This window comes from Crinia signifera, chromosome 3 (genome assembly GCF_055691185.1).
Source record: "Crinia signifera chromosome 3, ASM5569118v1, whole genome shotgun sequence".
Lineage (NCBI taxonomy): Eukaryota > Metazoa > Chordata > Amphibia > Anura > Myobatrachidae > Crinia > Crinia signifera.
In genome coordinates, this window is record NC_139219.1 from 133,168,085 (window position 1) to 133,191,106 (window position 23,022).

General features: G+C 39.2%; 2 protein-coding genes across 15 annotated transcripts in view; both read left to right on the forward strand.

The window, feature by feature from the left end:
- The window catches only part of LOC146063784 (uncharacterized), a 57,069-nt gene extending 43,399 nt beyond the window's left edge, over positions 1 to 13,670 (forward strand). The window contains exons 1-14 of one of the 10 annotated variants that reach the window (XR_014471668.1): positions 905 to 2,135; positions 2,346 to 2,649; positions 4,180 to 4,315; positions 4,451 to 4,572; positions 5,910 to 6,017; positions 6,109 to 6,258; positions 6,345 to 6,924; positions 7,112 to 7,360; positions 7,490 to 7,612; positions 8,235 to 9,156; positions 11,153 to 11,267; positions 11,482 to 11,785; positions 12,170 to 13,161; positions 13,365 to 13,670. Coding sequence is in view for 1 of the 10 variants with exons in the window: in XM_083176530.1 (XP_083032656.1) it covers positions 4,534 to 4,572; positions 5,910 to 6,017; positions 6,109 to 6,258; positions 6,345 to 6,924; positions 7,112 to 7,360; positions 7,490 to 7,612; positions 8,235 to 8,611 (1,626 nt within the window). In the remaining 9 variants the exon portion in view is untranslated. Of the gene's footprint in view, positions 1 to 904; positions 2,136 to 2,345; positions 2,650 to 4,179; positions 4,316 to 4,450; positions 4,573 to 5,909; positions 6,018 to 6,108; positions 6,259 to 6,344; positions 6,925 to 7,111; positions 7,361 to 7,489; positions 7,613 to 8,234; positions 9,159 to 11,152; positions 11,268 to 11,481; positions 11,786 to 12,169; positions 13,164 to 13,364 lie in introns of those variants that run through there. The other 9 variants (XR_014471664.1, XR_014471667.1, XR_014471669.1 and 6 more) reach the window with 9 other exon arrangements.
- On the forward strand, positions 12,847 to 19,094 carry LOC146063786 (uncharacterized). Of its 5 annotated transcripts, none has more exons than XM_083176534.1 (5): positions 12,847 to 13,818; positions 14,003 to 14,669; positions 16,688 to 16,794; positions 17,051 to 17,317; positions 17,689 to 19,094. In XM_083176534.1, the coding sequence occupies exons 1-3, from the start codon at positions 13,767 to 13,769 to the stop codon at positions 16,707 to 16,709; spliced, it is 741 nt and encodes a 246-aa protein (XP_083032660.1). In that variant the 5' UTR covers positions 12,847 to 13,766; the 3' UTR covers positions 16,710 to 16,794; positions 17,051 to 17,317; positions 17,689 to 19,094. The 5 variants fall into 5 exon arrangements, with proteins under 5 accessions (XP_083032660.1, XP_083032659.1, XP_083032663.1 ...); XM_083176533.1 differs by having other exon boundaries at positions 17,014 to 17,317; positions 17,689 to 19,093; XM_083176537.1 differs by lacking the exon at positions 16,688 to 16,794.
- The last annotated feature ends 3,928 nt before the right edge of the window (positions 19,095 to 23,022 follow it).

Genomic DNA, 23,022 nt, shown 5'->3' on the forward strand with positions numbered 1-23,022 from the left:
TCTGGCTCCTACACTTTCATCCAGGCTCCTAGATTTTAAAGAAATTTGTGGAGCCCTGGCATACAATCCCCATCGATCCTGCCTGGAAATTGCTTCTGCCGGGGCAACTCCGAGAGTCTGATATGATGCGCATTGGACCTGCTGTCACTCACTTGCAATTTGGGTTCTATTTCTGCCATTGCCACAATTGTAGCTGAATGGTCCAGTGTATGCCTTAAATGTCATAACTGCTCTATTGTGTGTTTTTTTTTTTTTATCTCATTTTAATTCTCTTCAAGTTTCTTAGGTCTGTTACACTGTTCAGTTCTAATTCCCTATTTTCACCCCCTTTCATTCAAATTCGGTTTTATCTTTTATTTTCTTATCCCTTTCGCAACATTATTTTTCCTTCGTTGTTGTACTTTAGAGGGGCATGTAGGAAAGCACAGAAAATACCTCCCCTATTTTGCCCCATCTCACGGGACCCTATTTCTGACGATCGTTAAGTATTGTATCCATCTTAATACTCACTGCCAATAGTAATATCATATATAGGAATGCATATCTCTCAGGGCATTTTTTCGATCCTGGGATTCGGGATTAAAAAATGCTCAATGCCAGTATTGGCCTCCCTAATAAGGAAACTGTCCCCATCCCCCCAAAACCTGCCCTGTACATTTACTTACGTGGGAGCTGTGCGGCCGGGAGAGGCAGAATGGGGAAGGCTGGTGGGCAACGCATAGTGATCTCTGACCACTTCACACTGGGCAGAGACGGTGGCAGACCCTGCCCGACCTTAGACTGCTCATGCTTCTAGAGCAGGGCTGGGCAATTGCGGCCCTCCAGATGTTGATGAACTACACATCCCAGGATGCTTTGCATTAGTTTTGCTATGTGGCCATGCTGAAACTGATGCAAGGCATGCTGGTATGTGTAGTTCAGCAACATCTGGAGGGCCGCAATTGCCCAGCCCTGTTCTAGAGGTTTCCACCACCCAAAAGTTATGTGTTGTCCTCCATTTTCTTTTAAGAACTACAGATGTTAATTTAAAGAGCCAGTGCTGTGGAACTTAATGTTCCAGCATGCTCTGCCACAGTTTTACTATTAGGGAAGGATACAACGGTGGCAGGGAATGCTGGGATGTGTAGTTTCCTAGCAGGATTGCCATAGGTTGGCTAGGCCAGTATAGTCTTTAGTATGGTCTTTACCAGAGAAGGTAAACTGATTCATTTTAGAACAGTAAAGTTATGAAGCTGTAGAGAGATTTCAAAGATATGGGGGGTATTCAATGTGGGGTCATGGCTGTCGAGCTGGCAGCCTGCAGCGGAACCAGAAGAGAGCGTGGCCGGGAGCTTGTAACTTCTGGGAAGACCGCATTGGATAGGGCCCCGCAGCGATCTCTCCTGTCGGGAGATGGCTGCGGGAGATTAAATACCCCCAAAAAAGTGGGCAAGTTACCCACTGCAAGAAAGCAATCATTTTCTAGCTAGAACTGATGTCTATAGCAACCGCACCCCATCATCTGCATGTACATGATGATAGAGGACATCATTATTGACGAGCAGGAGCATTGGCTGTTAATAATATAGTGCGTACACATTAGACAATATGCACGATAATATCGATGATAATGCATATCATTAACATTTATCGGCTAGTGTGTACACACCTTAGTAAGTCAGGTGAGCACAACTTGTTTTTTCCTTCTGATAACAGTCTGTCTCTGGTTGAATCCACAAGACTAATGTTAAGCTGGGTACACACTAGGTATACAGTATGTGTGCCCGACGATATTGGTGACGGAGGAGACCTGGCGGGAAAGGCATACATACTTGCCTATGCTATCGGGGAGAAAAATCGGTGGGGGGAGCAGCAGTATGGCTCTCATTAACAAGGGCCACCATCCTCTGAACTGTTCACATGAGGGAGGGATTTGTTAATGAAGTGCAAGAGCGTGCATCTTTAACTATGTTGAGTGTACACCCTAGACGTGATAGCAAAATATATGGCTCAGAAGGGCCATTCTGAACAATATCTTTTACTTTCTAGGGGCTTTAAAGAGTGCCTGTGATTTGTTATGAAGCACCACAATCCCATCATGTTCAGGCTGCAATGAACTGCATTGATAGTGGGTTAAGGAAATTCACATTTTCCTGGTAAGTAGATACTGTAAATATGCATGTCGGCCACAGTTCATATTATAGATAAAGTGAGCATTCTATAGGTTACACTAAGTTGTTGTTATATGCATGGACATTTTTGGTGAAGACAATATACAGTAATAAGGACATCTGTCATTTTGTGTTAACATTACCTTTTTATTTTTTATATATACACTTTTATTTTTTATTTTTTTTTATTGACAGGTTAAAAAAATCAAGTAATAATCATATCAATTTGCAGAATAACAGTAAACTTCCATGTCAATGTGACAAAAACCCAGAGCTTCGATGTCCGCGCTCTGCAACAGGATTATCTGAGGTCATAAATTACCTCCTGCGACAGTGTATAAACTGAGAATAAAACACCATCGACAACAAACGTGAAACTGAAAACTTCAACATCGTGCTATCCGAGTCCGAGGTGGCACCCTCTAATTCGCTGTGCGAGCTGAATATCATTCACGTGCAGTGAGACCTCCAAACTGAGATTGGACTGCGTGTCTAAGTTGTAGGTATCTAAAAAAAAAAAATTGTTTGGTATATCAAATTCCATTTGTAATTGTCCAAACGTTTTAAATTGGCCATTACTATATAGCTGTTCCAGAACCATAATATCCTTTTGGGACCACACATTATACTTTGATATCTTTTTTAATTCTGGGTACTTTTTATTAAGCCATAAAGGGGACTCTTTTTCTAGGCCTTTCCAGTTCTCTAATGCATGTATATATCTCCATATCATAATAGCCTGTCTCAGTAAAGGGGCTATACCATTTACAGTTGTCCCGGATAGAAGAAAGGAAATTGGGGAGTCATTGGAATTCGTCTGTTCTTTTGAAGAATGCTTTTAACGTTGCATCTATATTAAGGGACACCCATCCACGTATATGTGATAATTGAGATGCGATATAATAATCTCTTAAATTTGGGAGGGCCAATCATCCCCTCTCGTTTGTTCTATATAAAGTTTTAATTGACACTCTTGCCTGCTTATCCTTCCATATAAAAGATGATGTTATTCTTTCTATGGTCGTAAATATTTTTTGGGGTGTATATATATTGGGGAGTTTTGCCAGATGTATAAATACTTGGGTTGAATTATCATTTTAAAAATGTTAATTCTTCCCATAGTAGTTATTGGGAGTTTTTTTGCCATGCACGTATTCTTTCCTTAAACTTTTCTGTAATTGGATCTACATTAAGGGGGGTATTCAATCCAAATGATTATGTCTCTAAAGTCGAGCATTTCATTTTCTCGTTTATCCCGACAAATAAAATAGTGCCTGTCATCTCGACACCTCGCCTATGCAAAGTGTCAATCATCTATTACTCCGCCTGTCGACGTGAGACCAGTGTCTTGTGAGTCTGTAGGCGTGACTCGCTCTTTTTCCCGCCTCGACTGACATTATAAAACCCCCTGTGCCTCGTGGGTTGGTGTCATTTCCTGGATTTGTCCGCTGGATATCTGGGATTTTTTTGATAAGAGAAGCAAAATGCTCCGATTTGTTTATAATACGTTGTTCTCAGGTTTGTTAAACTGCTCACCTGCCTATTGAATGATATTTGTGCTCTTCGTTTGTGTTGAATAATGAAAGGATTTTTTTTTGTATTGGATTTTTATTTTAAGCGGTGGGTTTGCTCCCCAATGTTGAGCAATTGTCCTCTATATGTGTTATTAAAGGTTGGACATTTGGAGAGTTATGGGCTCATGGGTGTGCGGCTACCTGCCTCTTCCTCGACGCCGACCACGCTGCGCTGGCTGTGTTAGGTTGGTTTGCGCTTGCTGGGACCTGTGGTGCGCCGCTGGCACTGAAGGAGACAGGGCGTTGGCTCTGATGCTGGGGCTCATGGCTTTGAAGCCTGCCCCTACGCTGCGCTGGCTGTGTTAGGTTGGTGTGCGCTTGCTGGGACCTGTGGTGCGCTGCTGGCACTGAAGGAGACAGCCACAATGTATTGATTCAATCAATAATGTGCCATGGATTTGGTGTATATATTGTTTTTTTTTTATATTGAATTTTAATTTTTCTGTTTTTCAAAGATATACAATGTCTCCTGTAAAGAAAATTAAAAAAACCCAGATGCAAGTTGAGTCATCTGGAAGTGAAGACTTACACATGGAAATTGGCAACGATTAGGCAGCTTCAAGCGTCAAAAAAAAGAGTTTCATTCAACAGGTATATTATTAACCTATTAAATTTATCGCCTATATATTGTTAAAATTTAAATGTAATTTATATGAATTTGTACATTAATATATTGTATTGCTCCCTTGATGATATTATGAATTACATAAATATTTTTCTATAAAGGATGACATTCAGAATATTTCATTGTCATCGGAGCAGACAGATAGCAGGATGGAAGTTACTATGGTTGCATCCTCCAAAGGGAAATGCTTTACCAAAAAAAAAAAAATGCCTTACTATTGAAGGTGAATTTAAAATTTTAAACAATTATTTAAGCATTGGTGTTTGCGCAATGAATTAATTTTCTGGGTCATTACATTTAGAATTAAATATTTACATTTTTGTTCTAGAAATATCCAGAAATATATTGATTGAACAGTGGTTCCCTGACTGTGCGAGCAGGGCATGGAGTAGAGTTTGCAGGCATCCTTATTAGCCCCCCCCCCCCCCCCCCCCCCGACAATGGTGCATGTCTGTGACTGCATTAGGTAAATCCACCTGTTGCTTAATGGAAGGAGGGGACTGGTACAGTAGTGCTGGGGGGGGGTTGATGGAAGGGGTGGATTTAAAGGAACCCAGTCATATCAGTAAGGGTGGGGGAAGCGAACTGAACACACAGAGATGCCTGTCTATGTATCTCTCTCTCTTTTTCCTCCTTTTCTCTCTATCCTCCCTTTCTATCCATCTATCTCTTTGATCTCCATCTTTTTTATTTTTCTCCCCTTCTCTCCATTTTTCACTTTGTTCTACATCTATCTCTAACTATGCTCTCCATTTCTCTCTTTGATCTTTGTCTCCCTCTGTCCTCCTTTTTTCTACACTTTTCCAATCTCTCTCTTCTCTCTCTCTCCCCACCTATCTCTCCAAAATCCATCTCTCTTTCTCTCCCCTGATCACCTCATTCCTCTCTCTTAGTTCCCCATCTCTTTGCTCTCCATACCTCTCCTTTCACTCTCCATTTTTTCTGTCTTTCTCTGTTCGCTCTCTCTCTCTCTCTCTCTCTCTCTCTCGCTCTCTCTCTCTCTCTCTCGCTCTCTCTCTCTCTCTCTCGCTATCTCTCACCCTGTGTTCCCCATATCTCCATTCACCATCTCTCGGCATCGTTTCTCCATTTTCCACTTTCGCTGTTCTCCATCTATTTGTACGCTCTCCATCTCTCTCCTTTTCTCTCTCTTTCCCTCTGATCTCCTTTTTTCCCGTCTCTCTCTCTCTGTTCCCCATCTCTTTCTGCTCTCCATCTGTCTCTCTCCCACTCTCTCTCCTTTTCTGTCTCTATTTTGCTGCATTCTCCATTCCTGTCTTTGTTCTACATTTCTTTTTGTTTTCCAAATCTCTTGCCCTGAATTCTTCAATTATCTCTCTCTTTCTCTTCTCTCTCACTCCCCATCTGTCTCTCCACTCTTTCTACATCTACCAGTCATTGGCAATTCCATAGAGGTGGCTATAGTGTATATCCATTAAGGAGGATAGATTACAGTGTTAAACTTATGCATGTCTACCCACAATATTTATAAGTATTTTTATGCTTTAGCTCCCAATGATTATAGTTTTTTAATTAAAAAATTTATCTATAATTAAACAGGATAACCCAAAAATTGCTTCAAGTTCAGAGGAGGACTGTTCCATACCCAACGAGGAGGCTGTCCATCCAGATCAATCGTATCTAAGAACTTTCAAAAAACCACCTCAGGTTCAATATTTTATGATTATTTCGAAATATTCCTTAATGTAATTTTTTGTATTAGTAATTCTAATCTGTTTATTGTTTTACATAAATCTAGACACAAGACTCGGAAGAATTTATTCTGGACAGAAATAAATCCAGCTCGACAAATGAGGACAGTGGAGAAGATTGGTTAAAAAGTGTACAAAAGTACAAGCTATGGATGAAAATCTTGCATGATAAAAAAAGCAAACAAGCTTCAAAACAGGTAATAACTGATAAATTGAAAGTAACAAGAGAATAAACATTATAGAATTGAAATATTTATATTGACAATTTTATACATTAATTTAGAAAAAACATCCAAAACCAGCTGGCAAAACCACTCAAGTAGCCTGCAGAGTTAAGAATACTGGAAATGCCCCAAATCCACCGAATCCTCCAAATCCATACACAGATGTCCCTATAGAGGATGAAGAATATGATGAAAGTAATAAAACTTCAAAGGGGGTGCGATACACTGAAACTGAAAATCTATTGCTAGTGGAGGAGGTTGACAAGTTCTACGATGTATTATATGGTCCGAGATCTACTATAACTGCTACTAAGGCAAAGCAAAAGATATGGGCGGAAATTGCAAAGCGTGTTACAGCTGTAGCAGGTAATAAGAGGGATGCAAGAAATTGCCTGAAAAGGTATAGCGATTGTAGACTCCAAACTAAAAAAAAAATGGCCCAGCAGAAACACTTGGATAGACAAACTGGAGGAGGACCAGAGATTATTCTCAAGTGGCAGTGTTGGGAGAAAATAATAAAACGAAGAATGAATCCTATTATGGTCCACGGTTTAAAAAGCATTGTGGATGCTCGTGCACTTGCTACTACATCTACTAATTATGATGATGAAGTGTCAGGAAAAGCTAAAACGACAATGGGTAAAAAAATTTAATGTCTTTGTTTTTTTATTATACATTTTGAAATATGTCTTCAAAAGTAGTAAGTTGCCTATAATATAGATTTTATTTAATTATTATGTTATAGTTGTTAACTTTAGAAAACTGACACATTTTTAAAATGTGTAATATGTCAAGTAAATCAACATTTTTATTTTCTTATAATCAGAAAAACCCAAGACACGACTCAAGAAATCTGGATTGAAAACACCACAAATTTCTAAATCGGCAAAAGTACAACAGACAATGACAATGGCTAAACAAAGAAGAGCATTTCAAACTCCAAGCATTTTCAATGATAGTGAGGTCAACGAAGGAACGTTTTATGGTTTTGAAACAACATTATCTGAGGTGTCTTTTACAAGAGACAAAGGACAAAACCATAAATCTAGGAAAAAAACACAATCTGAATTCCAAAGTAAATATGTCGATCATTATACACTTATTCAAAAAAATGATTTTAGTATGGTTGATTGTAATATGGATGTATTTTAATATTTTGTTACAAATTAATTAAATTTATATTTACAAATTTTTTATAATGTAGATTCAATGGAACAAACAGAGGAACGATCTGAACTAACAGGTTTACAACACACTACTGAGGAACCATTTATTCTAGATGAGGATGTTCAAGAGGTTGAGGAAGTTCATACATCTAGTCCAATACGTAAGTACAGGTTGAGTATCCCCTATCCGAAATGCTCGGGACCACGAGCATTCCGGATAGGGGAATTTTCCAGTTTTTGGAATAATTTTTTGTAGCCATACTTACCTGACCCCTGATGGTGTCCGGTGGTCCCTCGGCGTCCGCGCAGTCCCAGGGCGTACACAGCAGGCCTCCGGCATCTTCTCCAGGGTCTCCAGCGGTCCCAGGAATGCATTGCGCGAGTGTGCCCGCGCGCCGGTGACGTCACCGGCGCGCGGGCACACTCGCGCAATGCATTCCTGGGACCGCTGGAGACCCTGGAGAAGATACCGGAGGCCTGCTGTGGACGCCCTGGGACTTTGTAAGTATGAAAAGAGGGTTAGGGGGGGGTTAAAAAAAAAAAAATTCGAATGATTCCAAAAACCACGGTTTTTGGAATAATTCGGATAAGGGATGTCCGGATACTGGATACTCAACCTGTATTATTTTAAGAAATGGCTATATAGCATACAGTGTATTTAATAATTCTATTTTATGTTATTTACAGCTTCAAATGATGTTCACTCAACCTGTATTATTTTAAGAAATGGCTATATAGCATACAGTATATTCAATAATTAATTCTATTTTATGTTATTTACAGCTTCAAATGATGTTCAAGAAACCTATCCCACTACACAACATCATGAAATATTAAGCAAAGATTTGCAAGCAATTCAAAATGTTGTATCTAATTTGAAAAGTGGGCAGGAGGAATTTCGCCGTACCATAAATTTTAGGCTTCAATCCATGGACGAGTCTCTGAAGGAAATTAGCAATACCCTGTTGCTTATGCTTGAAAGCTCAAATGTTAATGAAAAGTTACAGAATACATGTGAAAAGCAAATCCGTAACAATGATACTATTACTATAATGGCACAGGCACAGTCTAATCTGGTAGAAAATACATCTTGCATATCAGGAACCATGAAACAAATGAGTGGTCAAGGATTCACCCTACCATGTCCTGCCATCGCCTAATGCAAGGATAAATCAGAGATAACATCTCTGAACTTTGGCAATAGTGCAGGCTCTGGCCTGTTCTACCAATGCCATCTAGCAGCCAAAGCTCTGACCCTTTACGCCTGCCACGCCGCTTCTATGATCTGCAAATGACTCTGGAAATGAATGGGAACCATGAAGTTGTCCACTCTTGCCAACCCTTTTCTTCTCTACAAATTTTGGGGTTTCTCTGGGTCACTCCTTGTTATCTCACTGCGTGAGATCCATGGACGAGTCTCTGAAGGAAATTAGCAATACCCTGTTGCTTATGCTTGAAAACTCAAATGTCAATGAAAAGTTACAGAATATATGTGAACAGTCCAAATGCAAGAGGTTATACATGTTGAACCTCCGGTTCGAAGGTACACACCAGTTGAAAAGTTAATGGATTACCGTGGAATTTACCAAGCATACAATAGAGGCCATCCATCTGCTATGTCAAGTACTGAGGAAAGAAATACCGCAGATAATAAAGAGCAACCAACAGTGAGCCAAAGTCCAGGAGATAGTGATCCAGATGAATGGTGAGTTTAAATAAATATTCATTGTTATGTTTCAGTCAATTCCTGGCTGGTTTCGGCAGAATGTGCCCGACAACTGTTGTTGTTGGTCTCGTTCTGGCATGAGAACCCGCTCTATGCTGTTGGTGAAGAACGCAATACATAAGGTACGTTGCACATCTCGACTATATATAGATAGATAGCTAGACAAGGGTATAAATGCGTGAGACTCCACTATAGTGAAAATGGGCTGTGTGCCCTCCTAGGAGAAGAAGATACACTTCCAAATATCAATATACAAGTTTAGGGTTACACTACAATGAGTTGAAAAATCACATTGGTGAACCAACCATACAAATGTATATGTACATGTTTCCAACACAGACTGATGATAAATCTCACAATACTTTTGAAAGGTTGGTCCCCCATCTTTGGAAAGTGAGTTTTCGATTCATTAAATTGCAACCTAAACTTGTATATGGAGATATATATATATATATGGGTCAAGTATTCACCCTACCATGTAGTAAGAGAATTGTGAAATTTCTGGATTTCTTATCCTCCATATATCTATTAAACCCAATTCTTCAATTATCCTAGAAAATATCGTAGATTTATTTTTTCCCTTCCCCTCTATCTGTGTACTTTCCTCTTTCCATCTATCTAGTTCACTATTCATTATTACGTTATTAAAATCCCCCATACATATAGCAGGGATATCAGGAGCCGCAGCCATAAAAGCTGCGGCTTGTCGTAGGACATCACCGCTATATGGAGGGGGGATATAGATTGCCATTATATGTATTGGTTTATAATTAACAATTGCTTTTAGGAAAACAAATCTACCATATGAGTCTATTTTACTTACTTCTAATTGAAATTTTACTGATTTTTTTTATTATAACTGCTACCCCTCTGGCATGTTGTGTAAATGTTGAATGGAATAGGTGTCCAACCCAGGGTTTTTTTAATGCCCTGCTTTTTTCTCCGTTCAGGTGGGTTTCTGACAAACATTTTTTCCTCCCTCCCTCCCCCCTTTCTTTCCTTTTTAGCTTCTGAATTATTTCTTCACGTGACCTTAATTTAATATTATTTCTTGATGACTTTTTGAGAAAACATGTACTTTTACATTTATACATACATAATACAGTACAAAACATTACTTCCCTCCCCTCCCTCCTCCCCCACCCTGTATTACCGCTAAGACGTGGTATACCTGGATCCCATCTTACTTATATCTTTCACACACAATACATATCTAAACAAGAAGTACACATTAACTACACATCCCACTTTCGAGTCTAGAGGGATATAGAGAACACACACTCCGTTCTCCTAGCTGTATTCAACATATTGAGAACTCTCCTTTTCTATTTTGTGTCTCCCTGATGATTACCGAGAGAAAAAAAAAATATTAAAAAAATTGGAGAGAGAAAAAAAAAGAGTTTATGGGGTATTTTCAAATATGTGCTTCCTCTCCCCCCCCCTTCTTCCATCAGTCAAATATTATCGATAATTTTTTGGCTCTCAGATGTTGTTCCAGCCATTTTTCCGCTTCTTTTACACAAGAAAAAAAATGAGTGGAGTTTTCATATATGATTCGCAATCGGGCTGGAAAAAACATGGCATATTGTATATTTTGCTCTCTGAGTCGCCTCTTGACCTGTATGAAATTAGCACGATTTCTGATAACAGTCTGTCTCTGGTTGAATTCACAAGACTAATGTTAAGCTGGGTACACACTAGGTATACAGTATGTGTACCCGACGATATTGGTGACGGAGGAGACCTGGCGGGAAAGGCATACATACTTGCCTATGCTATCGGGGAGGGGAGCAGCAGTATGGCTCTCATTAACAAGGGCCACCATCCTCTGAACTGTTCACATGAGGGAGGGATTTGTTAATGAAGTGCAAGAGCGTGCATCTTTAACTATGTTGAGTGTACACCCTAGACGTGATAGCAAAATATATGGCTCAGAAGGGCCATTCTGAATGATATCATTTACTTTCTTGAATAGTGTGTATGGGGCTTTAAAGAGTGCCTGTGATTTGTTATGAAGCACTACAATCCCATCATGTTCAGGCTGCAATGAACTGCATTGATAGTGGGTTAAGGAAATTCACATTTTCCTGGTAAGTAGATACTGTAAATATGCATGTCGGCCACAGTTCATATTATAGATAAAGTGAGGATTCTATAGGTTACACTAAGTTGTTGTTATATCCATGGACATTGGTGGTGAAGACAATATACAGTAATAAGGACATCTGTCATTTTGTGTTACCATTACCTTTTTTTTTATATATATACACTTTTTATTTATTTTTTTTACATTTTTATTGACAGGTTAAAAAAAACAAGTAATAATCATATCAATTTGCAGAATAACAGTAAACTTCCATGTCAATGTGACAAAAACCCAGAGCTTCGATGTCCGCGCTCTGCAACAGGATTATCTGAGGTCATAAATTACCTCCTGCGACGGTGTATAAACTGGGAATAAAACACCATCGACAACAAACGTGAAACTGAAAACTTCAACATCGTGCTATCCGAGTCCGAGGTGGCACCCTCTAATTCGCTGTGCGAGCTGAATATCATTCACGTGCAGTGAGACCTCCAAACTGAGATTGGACTGCTTGTCTAAGTTGTAGGTATCTAAAAAAAAAATGTAAGTGTCAATCATCTTCTCCAGGGTCTCCAGCGGTCCCAGGAATGCATTGCGCGAGTGTGCCCGCGCGCCGGTGACGTCACCGGCGCGCGGGCACACTCGCGCAATGCATTCCTGGGACCGCTGGAGACCCTGGAGAAGATGCCGGAGGCCTGCTGTGGACGCCCTGGGACTTTGTAAGTATGAAAAGAGGGTTAGGGGGGGGGGTTAAAAAAAAAAAAAAATTCGAATGATTCCAAAAACCACGTTTTTTGGAATAATTCGGATAAGGGATGTCCGGATACTCAACCTGTATTATTTTAAGAAATGGCTATATAGCATACAGTATATTTAATAATTAATTCTATTTTATGTTATTTACAGCTTCAAATGATGTTCAAGAAACCTATCCCACTAAACAACATCATGAAATATTAAGCGAAGATTTGCAAGCAATTCAAAATGTTGTATCTAATTTGAAAAGTGGGCAGGAGGAATTTCGCAGTACCATAAATTTTAGGCTTCAATCCATGGACGAGTCTCTGAAGGAAATTAGCACCATGCACCATTAGAACCATGAAGTTGTACACTCTTGCCAACCCTTTTCTTCTCTACAAATTTTGGGGTTTCTCTGGGTCACTCCTTAACCCTCTCACTGCGTGCCACCCTATACACATGTGCTCTTCTTCACTCCTTTCTCCACTGTTCTCTCCACATTTCTGTGTGTGTCTCCCTTATTAATATGCTGTGGGCCTTATATATGTATATGCCTCACAACAGCTGGTGTATTGAACATAAGCAGCAAAATATGTAAATATGCATGTCAGCCACAGTTCATATTATAGATAAAGTGAGCATTCTATAGGTTACACTAAGTTGTTGTTATATCCATGGACATTGGTGGTGAAGACAATATACAGTAATAAGGACATCTGTCATTTTGTGTTACCATTACCTTTTTATATATATATATATATATATATATATATATATATATATATATATATATATATACACATTTTTTTTTTTTTACATTTTTATTGACAGATTAAAAAAAACAAGTAATAATCATATCAATTTGCAGAATAACAGTAAACTTCCATGTCAATGTGACAAAAACCCAGAGCTTCGATGTCCGCGCTCTGCTACATTAAGGGGGGTATTCAATCCAAATGATTATGTCTCTAAAGTCGAGCATTTCATTTTCTCGTCATGGCTCAGAAGGGCCATTCTGAATGATATCTCTTACTTTCTTGAATAGTGTGTATGGGGCTTTAAAGAGTGCCTGTGATTTGTTATGAATCACTACAATCCCATCATGTTCAGGCTGCAATGAACTGCATTGATAGTGGGTTAAGGAAATTCACATTTTCCTGGTAAGTAGATACTGTAAATATGCATGTCGGCCACAGTTCATATTATAGATAAAGTGAGCATTCTATAGGTTACACTAAGTTGTTGTTATATCCATGGACATTGGTGGTGAAGACAATATACAGTAATAAGGACATCTGTCATTTTGTGTTACCATTACCTTTTTTTTTTTTTTTTATATATACTTTTTTTTTTTTATTGACAGGTTAAAAAAAACAAGTAATAATCATATCAATTTGCAGAATAACAGTAAACTTCCCTGTCAATGTGACAAAAACCCAGAGCTTCGATGTCCGCGCTCTGCAACAGGATTATCTGAGGTCATAAATTACCTCCTGCGACGGTGTATAAACTGGTAATAAAACACCATCGACAACAAACGTGAAACTGAAAACTTCAACATCGTGCTATCCGAGTCCGAGGTGGCACCCTCTAATTCGCTGTGCGAGCTGAATATCATTCACGTGCAGTGAGACCTCCAAACTGAGATTGGACTGCGTGTCTAAGTTGTAGGTATCTAAAAAAAAAAATTTAAGTGTCAATCATCTTCTCCAGGGTCTCCAGCGGTCCCAGGAATGCATTGCGCGAGTGTGCCCGCGCGCCGGTGATGTCACCCTGGAGAAGATGCCGGAGGCCTGCTGTGGATGCCCTGGGACTTTGTAAGTATGAAAAGAGGGTTAGGGGGGGTTAAAAAAAAAAAAAAATTTGAATGATTCCAAAAACCACGTTTTTTGGAATAATTCGGATAAGGGATGTCCGGATACTCAACCTGTATTATTTTAAGAAATGGCTATATAGCATACAGTATATTTAATAATTAATTCTATTTTATGTTATTTACAGCTTCAAATGATGTTCAAGAAACCTATCCCACTAAACAACATCATGAAATATTAAGCGAAGATTTGCAAGCAATTCAAAATGTTGTATCTAATTTGAAAAGTGGGCAGGAGGAATTTCGCAGTACCATAAATTTTAGGCTTCAATCCATGGACGAGTCTCTGAAGGAAATTAGCAATACCCTGTTGCTTATGCTTGAAAGCTCAAATGTTAATGAAAAGTTACAGAATATATGTGAAGAGCAAAACCGTAACAATGATACTATTACTATAATGGCACAGTCTAATCTGGTAGAAAATACATCTTGCATATCAGGAACCATGAAACAGATGAGTGGTCATCTAGGCCAAATTCACATCACATGCAATTTAATGGTGTCCGCTGTCAAATTAATAGTCGATCATTTGTCTTGTTTGAGTGAGCAACAGAACTCAATAAATTCAGCACAATCTAGAGAGGAAACAGTCCAAATGCAAGAGGTTATACATGTTGAACCTCCGGTTCGAAGGTACACACCAGTTGAAAAGTTAATGGATTACCGTGGAATTTACCAAGCATACAATAGAGGCCATCCATCTGCTATGTCAAGTACTGAGGAAAGAAATCCCGCAGATAATAAAGAGCAACCAACAGTGAGCCAAAGTCCAGGAGATAGTGATCCAGATGAATGGTGAGTTTAAATAAATATTCATTGTTATGTTTCAGTCAATTCCTGGCTGGTTTCGGCAGAATGTGCCCGACAACTGTTGTTGTTGGTCTCGTTCTGGCATGAGAACCCGCTCTATGCTGTTGGTGAAGAACGCAATACATAAGGTACGTTGCACATCTCGAATATATATATAGATGGATAGCTAGACAAGGGTATAAATGCGTGAGACTCCACTATAGTGAAAATGGGCTGTGTGCCCTCCTAGGAGAAGAAGATACACTTCCAAATATCAATATACAAGTTTAGGGTTACACTACAATGAGTTGAAAAATCACATTGGTGAACCAACCATACAAATGTATATGTACATGTTTCCAACACAGACTGATGATAAATCTCACAATACTTTTGAAAGGTTGGTCCCCCATCTTTGGAAAGTGAGTTTTCGATTCATTAAATTGCAACCTAAACTTGTATATGGAGATATATATATATATATGGGTCAAGGATTCACCCTACCATGTAGTAAGAGAATTGTGAAATTTCTGGATTTCTTATCCTCCATATATCTATTAAACCCAATTCTTCAATTATCCTAGAAAATATCGTAGATTTATTTTTTCCCTTCCCCTCTATCTGTGTACTTTCCTCTTTCCATCTATCTAGTTCACTATTCATTATTACGTTATTAAAATCCCCCATACATATAGCAGGGATATCAGGAGCCGCAGCCATAAAAGCTGCGGCTTGTCGTAGGACATCACCGCTATATGGAGGGGGGATATATATTGCCATTATATGTATTGGTATATAATTAACAATTGCTTTTAGGAAAACAAATCTACCATATGAGTCTATTTTACTTACTTCTAATTGAAATTTTACTGATTTTTTTATTATAACTGCTACCCCTCTGGCATGTTGTGTAAATGTTGAATGGAATAGGTGTCCAACCCAGGGTTTTTTTAATGCCTTGCTTTTTTCTCCGTTCAGGTGGGTTTCTGACAAACATTTTTTCCTCCCTCCCCCCTTTCTTTCCTTTTTAGCTTCTGAATTATTTCTTCACGTGACCTTAATTTAATATTATTTCTTGATGACTTTTTGAGAAAACATGTACTTTTACATTTATACATACATAATACAGTACAAAACATTACTTCCCTCCCCTCCCTCCTCCTCCACCCTGTATAACCGCTAAGATGTGGTATACCTGGATCCCATCTTACTTATATCTTTCACTCACAATACATTTCACTCACAATACATATCTAAACAATAAGTACACATTAACTACACATCCCACTTTCGAGTCTAGAGGGATATAGAGAACACACACTCCGTTCTCCTAGCTGTATTCAACATATTGAGAACTCTCCTTTTCTATTTTGTGTCTCCCTGATGATTACCGAGAGAAAAAAAAAATATTTAAAAAATTGGAGAGAGAAAAAAAAAAAGAGTTTATGGGGTATTTTCAAATATGTGCTTCCTCTCTTCCCCCCCCCCCCCCTTCTTCCATCAGTCAAATATTATCGATAATTTTTTGGCTCTCAGATGTTGTTCCAGCCATTTTTCCGCTTCTTTTGCACAAGAAAAAAAATGAGTGGAGTTTTCATATATGATTCGCAATCGGGCTGGAAAAAACATGGCATATTTTGCTCTCTGAGTCGCCTCTTGACCTGTATGAAATTAGCACGATTTCTGATAACAGTCTGTCTCTGGTTGAATTCACATGACTAATGTTAAGCTGGGTACACACTAGGTATACAGTATGTGTACCCGAAGATATTGGTGACGGAGGAGACCTGGCGGGAAAGGCATACATACTTGCCTATGCTATCGGGGAGAAAAATCGGTGGGGGGAGCAGCAGTATGGCTCTCATTAACAAGGGCCACCATCCTCAACTGTTCACATGAGGGAGGGATTTGTTAATGAAGTGCAAGAGCGTGCATCTTTAACTATGTTGAGTGTACACCCTAGACGTGATAGCAAAATATATGGCTCAGAAGGGCCATTCTGAACGATATCTTTTACTTTCTAGGGGCTTTAAAGAGTGCCTGTGATTTGTTATGAAGCACTACAATCCCATCATGTTCAGGCTGCAATGAACTGCATTGATAGTGGGTTAAGGAAATTCACATTTTCCTGGTAAGTAGATACTGTAAATATGCATGTCGGCCACAGTTCATATTATAGATAAAGTGAGCATTCTATAGGTTACACTAAGTTGTTGTTATATCCATGGACATTGGTGGTGAAGACAATATACAGTAATAAGGACATCTGTCATTTTGTGTTACCATTACCTTTTTTTTTTTTTTTTATATATACACTTTTATTTTTTTTTTTTTACATTTTTATTGACAGGTTAAAAAAAACAAGTAATAATCATATCAATTTGCAGAATAACAGTAAACTTCCATGTCAATGTGACAAAAACCCAGAGCTTCGATGTCCGCGCTCTGCAACAGGATTATCTGAGGTCATAAATTACCTCCTGCGACGGTGTATAAACTGGGAATAAAACACCATCGACAACAAACGTGAAACTGAAAACTTCAACATCGTGCTATCCGAGTCCGAGGTGGCACCCTCTAATTCGCTGTGCGAGCTGAATATCATTCACGTGCAATGAGACCTCCAAACTGAGATTGGACTGCGTGTCTAAGTTGTAGGTATCTAAAAAAAAAAAATTAAGTGTCAATCATCTTCTCTAGGGTCTCCAGCGGTCCCAGGAATGCATTGCGCGAGTGTGCCCGCGCGCCGGTGACGTCACCGGCGCGCGGGCGCAATGCATTCCTGGGACTGCTGGAGAAGATGCCGGAGGCCTGCTGTGGATGCCCTGGGACTTTGTAAGTATGAAAAGAGGGTTGGGGGGGGGGGGGGTTTAAAAAAAAAAAAAATTCGAATGATTCCAAAAACCACGGTTTTTGGAATAATTCGGATAAGGGATGTCCGGATACTCAACCTGTATTATTTTAAGAAATGGCTATATAGCATACAGTATATTTAATAATTAATTCTATTTTATGTTATTTACAGCTTCAAATGATGTTCAAGAAACCTATTCCACTAAACAACATCATGAAATATTAAGCGAAGATTTGCAAGCAATTCAAAATGTTGTATCTAATTTGAAAAGTGGGCAGGAGGAATTTCACAGTACCATAAATTTTAGGCTTCAATCCATGGACGAGTCTCTGAAGGAAATTAGCAATACCCTGTTGCTTATGCTTGAAAGCTCAAATGTTAATGAAAAGTTACAGAATACATGTGAAAAGCAAATCCGTAACAATGATACTATTACTATAATGGCACAGGCACAGTCTAATCTGGTAGAAAATACATCTTGCATATCAGGAACCATGAAACAAATGAGTGGTCAAGGATTCACCCTACCATGTCCTGCCATCGCCTAATGCAAGGATAAATCAGAGATAACATCTCTGAACTTTGGCAATAGTGCAGGCTCTGGCCTGTTCTACCAATGCCATCTAGCAGCCAAAGCTCTGACCCTTTACGCCTGCCACGCCGCTTCTATGATCTGCAAATGACTCTGGAAATGAATGGGAACCATGAAGTTGTCCACTCTTGCCAACCCTTTTCTTCTCTACAAATTTTGGGGTTTCTCTGGGTCACTCCTTAACCCTTAATTCTATCTCACTGCGTGCCACCCTACTCACATGTGCTCTTCTTCACTCCTTTCTCCACTGTTCTCTCCACATTTCTGTGTGTGTCTCCCTTATTAATATGCTGTGGGCCTTATATATGTATATGCCTCACAACAGCTGGTGTATTGAACATAAGCAGCAAAACCACCGGGATGATGAAAACAATTCCCTGATATTGTTTCCTTTTGGTTAAAAGTTGATCACAGCTTCTTAGGGTTTTCTCACCCTTAACAATGAATTGCTAAGAAACATTGACTTCAGCTCTCTCTTACCTTCTAGTATGTAATTTGTAAAAAAAAAAAAAAAAGTAATATTTTTTTTCAAATATATTTTTATTTGTACAATATATAAATGTAATGTTTTTAGACAGTATATAAGAAACTTTGTAATTGATTTTTTTAATCAGGTGTTCACAATGTAATCATCAGATAACTATAATATTATATTGTATACTAAACAATATAGAAATGATAAAATCATCCGAAACTTGTTTTCCTAAGGATACACATACTGCACACTTCAACTCTACTCATAAGTAATGTCAATTTTTAAGAATGGGAGGATGGGATACTCATCACTTAAAAATGCAAATCTATTGGTATGGGAGTGGAAATAGGTTGGATTCCACTGATCTAAGTTATGCAAAATGTGAAAGTCATAAATATTATGTTCAATTAATTGGTACAGCAATTTCAGAACAAAACAAACATTGGACAACAGGGAGAGGGGCACATAAATGATTCTCAGGTGGCTGCATGCGGGAGCTGGTAGATAGGGAATGGGGGGGGGGGGGTTTGATATTCGACAGGCACAGTACCTGTTGGGAAAACAGGTGAGTCACTTCAGCCACTTCCTTCTGGTCATGTCCCTGCAGCTTTAACAGTGTCATAGGTTCCGGGGGGGATCCTGCATTGGGCAACAGGGAGAGGGGCACATAAATGATTCTCAGGTGGCTGCGTGCGGGAGCTGGTAGATAGGGAATGGGGGGGGTTTGATATTCGACAGGCACAGTACCTGTTGGGAAAACAGGTGAGTCACTTCAGCCACTTCCTTCTGGTCATGTCCCTGCAGCTTTAACAGTGTCATAGGCTCCAGGGGGGATCCTGCATTGGGGTAGATAATAGACAGGCACAGTACCTGAAGGGCAAACAGGTGAGTTCATGTCAATTTGCTGGTGAAAAACAAATCCATTTTTACAGAAATAAGTATCTTCAGGTTAAAATCAATCAAATTTATATTCCATAACTCTTTCAAAAAACAGACTTGTGGTAACGTGTCATCTCTGGAAAATAAAAATGATTGCAAAGTTAACACTGACTTCACACATCGAAATACTTTAGATATATGAATTTTACCAAAAAAAAATAACTTACAGGAAAAAAAAGTCCCAATGAGATGACGTCGTGATTCAACTCGTTCATCCACACCCACTGGTAAAGCAGAGAAAATGTCCCCATGCAGATTAATACCTGCTTCTATATTCAAGGGAAAATTATTTGTGACACAGATATTATGTAGAATGCAACATGCATTTACTATGTCACAATTTTTTTCCGGTGAATATAAAAGCGCACCGCCGGAGATGTCTAAACATCTAAACCGGCTCTTTAGGGCACCCAAGGTTCGCTCTATTACACGCCTCAATGCAATATGGGCAGCCTGGTACTTTTTCTCTGCCTCACCAACGGGATTAGGCAATGGGGTCAGCAACCAGGACTTGTTAGGATAACCCGCATCACCTTCAAATATAAGCACAGACAAAAGTATTTTTGTTAATCAAATATTAGTATCTATAGACTTACATTTCCTAAAAAATCTGTTACAAAGTAATGAGACTTACATGCAAAAGACAGCAATTTGGTTGACAAGCAGAGAGATGACATAACTAGGTGAACATGACTGATGTTCATTAAACAGTAAGCTTTAGATGATTTATGGGTGACATTGAAGACTTCGAAAAGTGATTTGGTTGTCAGAAATTTTAGGACTACCTGGGGTAAGATACATTGATGGCCAGTGACAGTGGTCTCCTATACATTGCTGGTCTCCTCCAGCAGTGTTTACAGTAATAACTATTATCACTATACATTGGAGCACAGCAGTGCATAAAGTGATGAAATTTGCTTCCCTTACTCTCTATTCCCAACCCCCCCCCACGATGACGCAGCCACACATTCAAGAGAATTAAAATGTGGCCACATAATACCACCCCTGATTGTACTGATGCGCTACTGTGCAAAACAACCCAACACCTATAATAAATGGTTAAATTGACCCCAAAATTTTTTGAAGTAATGTTTTTATGGGACAGGGACACAAAAATGCACACAGTAATGCCAATTACGCATTATGCCACATACCGTAATGCCCATTATACTATATGCAAAACACGGTAATGCCCATTTCACAATATGCCAAACATGCTAATGGCCATTTTTTATTATGATACATAAGTACCGCTTACATACATGGACATTGCCAGATATTACATTCTTAGTGCCAGGGGAAACATCCCCAGTGCCAGAGGTGAGCACTGTGTGTGAAAGGAGACAGCCGGGCAGAGCGGTGGGAAACCTGGATGTCTCAAAATAGGAACATCCGTCCGTGGTGCGGCTATTGAAAATGACTTACGAGCCAATCGGTGCTCTTGGCCCAGCAGATCCTCATTTGTTGCCGTCCCGTAAGCTCTGATTGGCTCACGAGACATGAGTTATCACATTTCTAAAATAGCTACACCATGGACGGATGGACCTGCTCTGAGACATCCGGATTTCTCACCGCTCATCCCGACTGTCGGCTGTTTACCGTTGCGGACAGAAGCGGAACCAATCCACCTCCATATTAAAAAAGATGGAACACAGTTCCGCCCGTTTCCTTATGACTTTAACCCTGGTGGCCAATTGCGCCCATTAAATATACATTGCTGGCATGTCCCAGCAATGTTTATATTACTGGCAAATTCATATTTATATGTTGGCAGCACGCTAATTAGTAATCATTGGCGCCCAGTGTTGCCAATAATTACAGGCTTTGAAGTAACATTACATTGGTGGCAAGTGGTGCCAGCAAAATACACATTGCTGGCATATGCCAGCAATGCATTTTTTTCTGCATTATACATAAAACCATGGTGGGCTAACAGTTCTCCCTGCTCTCATTGCTCTGTGGTAAGCATAGCAGGGGGAGTGGGGCCAGCAGAGAGTATTGCCGGGAGAGGGAGATGTGCTCCATGATGAGTAGGAGGGCGGGACTAGCACACAGGCGGAGACTCACAGCAGGATGCATGGACCCGGCGCATCAGCACTTGGACAGGGTGAGTATTATGCCAGACGGGGGCTGGGGACGATGTTAGGCAGTCCGCCGGACAGAAACTGGTTAATGTTTCTGCCCGGCAGCGTACACACACAGTGATAAAGGATGGTAAAAAATCCATCATTGCCACAGCTGCTGGTAAAACCCACAAATGAACCATCTTGTTAGTGATGATGCGGGAATGCGTAACATCGATAGTCGACAATCTGGGGGACATACACACTAGGAGATTTTCATCATAATATTGCGAACAACTTCATTTTTAGCAGAAAATCGCCAATATAACAGCATCCCCTCATAGGAATTGATGTACTCAACATGCCACATTACTGCGGTGCCACCCACAGCTCAAACTCTGTCTAAAATATATAACCAACTACAGTTAATGATTATGCTGGATTTGTAGCCTCACCGTTCTATTTTACTCACAATACAATAAATAAATTAAAATCGAATTAAGCACAATCTTACATCCCCTAGTTTTTAAAAAAATCAAATAAACAACCATTAAAAGCAAAAAAATTTCAATCATAATGCAAGCCGATGAAAAAATGAAGACAAATTGATTAGGGAGCTATTAGTTGTAACCCTGGGCCTTATTTTGGTTCATTCTTTCTGACAAAATACTTCTTAGATGGGCAAAACCATGTGCACTGCAGGTGGGGCACATTTAACATGTGCAGAGAGAATTAGATTTGGGTGGGGTTTTACTTCAAAGTGAGATCTATATTGCAGTGTAAAAATAAAGCAGCCAGTATTTTCCCTGCACAGAAACAAAATGACTCACCCAAATCTAATTCTCTCTGCACATGTTACATCTGCCCCCCTGCAGTGCACATGGTTTTGCCCATCCAAGAAGGATTTTGTCAGAAAGAATGAACCAAAACAAGGCCCCATGTTATTTTGTATCAATGGAAAACATCATAAATATATTGCAGACGAATACTCATAGGAAAAACATTACAATCATGATCATAGTAAATGCATGTTAAATGCATCAAATAGTAATTTTATATTATAACGATCTAAAATCTGATAATGTTTTTAAAAATCTAGAAAAACAAATAATACATTTAGTTTGATATTTAAATTATTTGAATGCATATTTGAGTAACCAAACATTTTCAAGCATAGTAATCATTGAAAAGCAAAGCTTATGACACAAAAAGAAGGACTAAAATTTCAAATGCATTTTAATGCAGTGAATTAATGCAAGAGAAAAATATACAGACCTAACAGCCAGCCATCAGGCAATTGACCATTTTCAAAATCCTGGAAAACAGATGACTGACTCAGGATGAAGGAGTCGTGGGTCGACCAAGGGAAACCCACAACAAGATCCATTATTCTCATATCACTATCACAGACCATTTGCACATTCAGGGAATGAAAG

Bases quoted from the DNA above. Each gene is read 5' to 3' on its own strand.
- LOC146063786 (XM_083176532.1), top strand. From the start codon at position 13,767: ATGTCACCCTGGAGAAGATGCCGGAGGCCTGCTGTGGATGCCCTGGGA. The intron at 13,819-14,002 runs GTAAGTATGAAA...TGTTATTTACAG, and splicing joins TGTGGATGCCCTGGGACTTT to CTTCAAATGATGTTCAAGAA. The intron at 14,670-17,013 runs GTGAGTTTAAAT...TTTTATTGACAG, and splicing joins GATAGTGATCCAGATGAATG to GTTAAAAAAAACAAGTAATA.